This window comes from Triticum dicoccoides, chromosome 7B (genome assembly GCF_002162155.2).
Source record: "Triticum dicoccoides isolate Atlit2015 ecotype Zavitan chromosome 7B, WEW_v2.0, whole genome shotgun sequence".
NCBI classification, from domain to species: domain Eukaryota; kingdom Viridiplantae; phylum Streptophyta; class Magnoliopsida; order Poales; family Poaceae; genus Triticum; species Triticum dicoccoides.
In genome coordinates this window covers 8,640,713-8,645,662 of record NC_041393.1, presented here as the reverse complement: position 1 = coordinate 8,645,662, position 4,950 = coordinate 8,640,713, and the positions used below count along the sequence as shown (strand labels likewise).

The 4,950-nt window shown below is 59.3% G+C and overlaps 1 protein-coding gene across 1 annotated transcript in view; it reads right to left on the bottom strand.

Annotated features, from left to right (window-relative positions):
* LOC119338495 overlaps positions 1-4,950 on the bottom strand; it is an 11,801-nt gene that overhangs the window by 3,900 nt on the left and 2,951 nt on the right. Inside the window, exon 4 of the mRNA XM_037610822.1 lies at positions 4,113-4,671. Within this exon, the coding sequence (XP_037466719.1) occupies positions 4,113-4,671 (559 nt within the window). The remainder of the gene's footprint in view (positions 1-4,112; positions 4,672-4,950) is intronic.

Genomic DNA, 4,950 nt, shown 5'->3' with positions numbered 1-4,950 from the left:
AGAACAACACTAGCCCAAAAAAACCCATGATCAAAAGCAACGAAATCAAAAATATCCTTATTAGAGCCAATCAAAATCCCGCCAGAGTGTCCCGAAGCAGGTAAGAATTGCCAATGAAATCTATCCATACCCACGATAGCAGAGAGCTCACTAGGGGAGAAGGAATCCTTAAAAGTTTCAACCAGCCCCACAAAATCAATAGAGTTAGAACGAACCAAATCTTTAAGTTGGTCACGGCGCCCCCTAGCACCGAACCCCCTTATATTCCAGAATAAAGCCCTCATTTATACGACAGGTTCTTGATACGGAGACTCGACCTGCAGGGGGCCATGCAGGATTTAGAACGTTTATTAGCGCCCCTCTTGGCAGGACAGGAAGGGGGCTGGCCACTACTAGCACCCGAAGCCTCCCCCGCAGCACAGCCAGCATCCGCGACCCGCGAGGCAACAGCCTCTTTGGCTTTCGCAATGGCTGCCTGAGCCAATTCATTAGCCCGAATAATGGCAAGAAGCGAACTAGGAGAACCAACAGAAGAATCGACCACCACACCCACATCCGACATTAATGTTTAAAAGATGATCATCAGACATCGAAGATAAAACCACCCGAACCGGAGAAACAACGGCAAATGAGGATGGGGAGGTACCTGGGGGAGGGAGGTCCTTCGCCGCAACCCGCTTCTCCGCCCGTTCCAGGATAGAACCACCAGAGTGCGCCACCCGTCTACCTTTACGGGCCGTGGACACCGGGGAACGGATGGCAGGCGACCGCACAGCAGGAGAGCCAACATGGGGGCCCGAGCGGGACATGGAGCCCAGATCTTGATCAAGACGCCGACAAATCCCCGTCATTGATTGCTTCGAGCCCGACGAGTTCCGGCTCTTAGCCGAGTACTTGCGCACTGAGGATTTCTTCTTCGAGGGGGGCTGGGATTCCATCATATCACGAGCAGGAGAGACAGGAAGATCTTCAATTCCCGAGCGGGTGGGGGAGAGAGGGCGAGCAGGAAGATTGGAGCAAGCACCAGACATAGGAGTGGCCGAGCAAGGTGGAGCCTTTGGCAGATCAGCGGCAGTAGTAGGAGCATTCTGAGCAGCAGGGGGATCACCGAGTCATCACGAGGGGCATCACCACCAGGCACTTGAGATTGAAACAACTCCCGTTCTGAGTCTGCCAGTCCATCCCATTCGGATTGAGTGAAGCGGAGATTAGACCCAAAGCTCTGATTAGGGCCACCAAAGGAACCATCCCCTTCCTTGTCATGCTTATCATGCTTATCCGAAGGATTAACAGACGGAGGGGGGGGGGTGGAGCTTGGAAAGCCGCTGCCGCCCCCTCCACCCGCACCCGCAGTCTGATGCCATTGGGAGATGGGTAAACATCAATGAAACCATGCACCCGTTCAGGGTCAACGCACCAAACCTTCATCCTAGCAGGACCAACCTTGTTCAGAGACTCCTCATCCACCTCAATGGGTTTCCCAATCATAACCCCAAAGGACATGAGAAAAGCAGACGAGCGCAGACCAGCCGGCAGATCATCGATCAACACCCACACTTGAGAGAGAGGGCCAACTGCAGTACCATTGTATGAAGCCGCTTTAACAGAAACCACCAGTTGGTTAAGAGGCAAGGTGAAACTGGTGCAGGAAGCGATCATACGCAGACATTCTTTGGAGGGGAACACCACAGAGAAGTCAAAGTCCGATAGCTGCACAACTTGCCAGTCCCAACCAGCCACATCCCAAATGCGGAGCCCTTCCAGAAGAGTTTGGGGCGAGATCTTTTGGTCCTTGACAGAGACAATCGCCGCATTGGACAGCGCAGGTGCCACCTCCCGAACAGGCAGGTCACCATCAAAGGCGAAGAAAGAGCAACCAGGGAGGCCCATACCAAACTGGAAGACCGCGGGAGGCTTCTGCCTATCCATGCAGTTGACCGTGAGGTGACCATCAGAACGGCAAATCAAGCAGAATGGGGGGTTGGTGCAGCGAGACTGGAAGTGCCCCGGTCTGTGGCAGGCAAAACAGGTGAGCGCCGAAGGGTTGCTGTGGGAGGAAGGGGAGGGGCGGGGTTGCTGATGCGCCGGAGGAGGAGGAAGGATCCCATCCCCCATGCCCGGAGGGAGGGGCGCCCCCGAGGCCGGACCAGGTGGCCGACGCGCCGGCCCCGCGAAGGAGCGAGGCGGCGGACGAAAACCAGATCCAGCCCCAAACGCGCGAGGAGGCGGGGGAGGCAGGGGCCGAGACGGGGCAGACGAGCCCCGCCCCGCACCCTGAGCAGGAAGGGAAGCCGAGGACGAAGATACCCCACCGCCGGAGGCCACCGCCGCCTCCCACGGATCCAGCACCGGAGAGGGAGAAGGACCAGATCCAGAGCCCTGCGGACCAGATCCAGTCACCCCATCCCTCTCCGAGCGCTGCACCCGCTCCGGACCCGAAGCCCAGGCGTCGCGGCCACGAGCCGCCTGCTCGCGCGCCGCCTGCTCCGACTCCAGGTTGGAGCGGAGCGAGGCCTCTAGCTCCAGATCCACCGCGGAGGCGGGGGAGTCCTCGCGGCGCCGCTTGCTACCAGAAAGCGCCTCGCAGGAAGAGCCCCTAGATTTGTCCATGGAGATCACCGCAGCAAAAGTAAGAAGGAGGGGTGGAGGTGGAGGGGATCTAAAGACGCGACGGATGGGAAGGCGATAGCGGCGCAAATCAGAGGCGGAAGCAGGAAACCCTAGCAGGGGGGACGCCGAACCGCGTGGGATCCATATATAGCCCGAGCGAGCCGTGCCCCCTGGGCCCGACTCGCCAAATGGGCCGAAGGAGGATGGGGAGCCGGTAGCCGGGTGTTGGGCCCAACTGGGCCAAAAGAAACGAGCGGGGGAAAATCGACCACCGAAGAAAGGAGGGGGGAGGCCCACTAGCCAACACCGCCCCGATAGGCCCATCAAGCCCACACGGAGGGCAGGCCCGCAGGCCGGAGGCCACCGCACTGAGATCTGGATCTAGGGTACACGGGGCAACCGCCGGCCCCGCCGACGCCGCCACCGGCGACGAAGCCACAGCAGCCGAAGACGGAGAAGGAGAGGAAGAGGGAGATGGAGATGGGGAGCCTCCAAGCTCCCCATCAGGAGCACAACCCAAGATACCAGGAGCAGGAGATGCGACCGCAAACTTACCAGATTTACGCCGACGCCGCGAGATCCGGATCCAGCCGTGACCGACGGAGACACCACCACCGGCCGGCCTCGACCCCCGGGGGCGAACTTACGAAGGCGAGGGGCGGCGCAGGCCACCCCCACCCCCCCTCCCCCCCGAGCAGGTCACCGCATCACGGGGGAGGGGGAAGGAGACTGCGAATCCTCCACATCCGACCCCAGGGCCCAAAAACAAGAACCAAGCACCGGCAGCGGAGAGGAGGGAGGGGAGAAACCCACTTGCGGAGAGCCAGGGGGGAGAGGGGGAGAGCAGCTGCACACGGAGAGGATGGCGACCGGACATCGGCCACCGGGGAAGGGCGGGGGGCAGACCTACCGAGGCAAGAAAGAGGGGAGGAAGGGAGGAGAGAGAGGGAGGAGAGAGGAGCCATTTCTTCTCTCTGTGGATCGCTTTCAACATAAGGTTAAGAGATGACCATTGTATAGCTAGTTATTGAAGATAAGGCTAAGAGATGACCATTGTATATAATTTTTGTGTCATCTCTAAATTACATGCAAGACTTAAGATAAGACTATCTTATCAACCATTGTAAGTGCCCTTAACTCGCAAACAAGAGGGTGACCCAAACCAACAGACCGCTCGCTCGCTTGCTCCCGGAGTCGCGGGGACGGAGACGGCCCCAAGAACACGCGAGAACATTAGGGCGACGGTGAGGATGAGCAAAATCATATCAGAAGCGCTTCTAAACGGGCGACGGCGCGGACGAGCAAGTCAAACCAGACGGTCAAATCGAGGACGAGCAAAATCAATCAAATCAGACGCGCTTCTTGAAAACAGACGAACCGAGGACGAGAAGAACTGAATGAAACAAACCAGAGCGATTCTTCTACTCTAAACGGACGAATCGAGCGAGGACGAGCAAGATGGAATCAGAGGCGAGGCATGAATCGAGGACGAATCGCCTCACCAGACGCGCGAGGAGGAGAGGCTCTACACATTGCCTCGGAAGGGCGGGTCGATCCGAGGAAGATGATCTTGAACAGAGCGGCGGCGGCGGAGGAGCGCGACCGCCGGAACTGCCGCCCGGACCAGGCGGCGACGGGCAGGTGCACGTCGACGAGCACCACCGCCCTCCTGGCCACCACCCGGAGGAGCCTGCCCTCCACCTCGATGCACTGCGCGGCGACGAGCGCGCGCAGCTGGCGCACGACGCTGGTGCCCCCGCCGCCGGTCCCCCGCTTCTTGGCCGAGCCCCGGCCCGGGCTCCCGCCCGCGTCGTCGGGGAGCGGCGCGGCCCCGCAGGCGGAGAGGGAGCAGGGCAGATGGATTTGGAATGGGAGGCCGGCACGGAGACCACCACGCGGAGGGCGTGGCCTGGACGAAGAGAGGAGGAGCGGGCCGGCCAAAGGGCGGAGCTTTATAGCCGAGGCGGAGGCGGTGGCGGCGGGCGGACACGGCTTGGCGAAGGTGAGGTGGTGGGGTTGGGGCTGGATCCGGATCGGGTCGGCGGCGGCGCTTTCCTTTTTCTGAATTGGGAACCGTTGCCGTGTCTTTCCTTTTTTTTTGGTTGATTTATTGAGCGGTGAAAACAAATGTGCTCTTTTTAGCGCTGAAAACAAATGTGTTCGTGTTAGAAACGCCACGTTCATATATGCACAGCCAACAAAAACATTCGGTGTGCTCCTACTCATTTCGTCAGGACCTACCTTAAGTGTCAAAATGAAAAAAATTGCCCAGCTAGGATACGTATCGAGTTGATTGAAAACTCGTATGGACGGTGGCGTGGTTGCGGCAGCTGTGTGGGT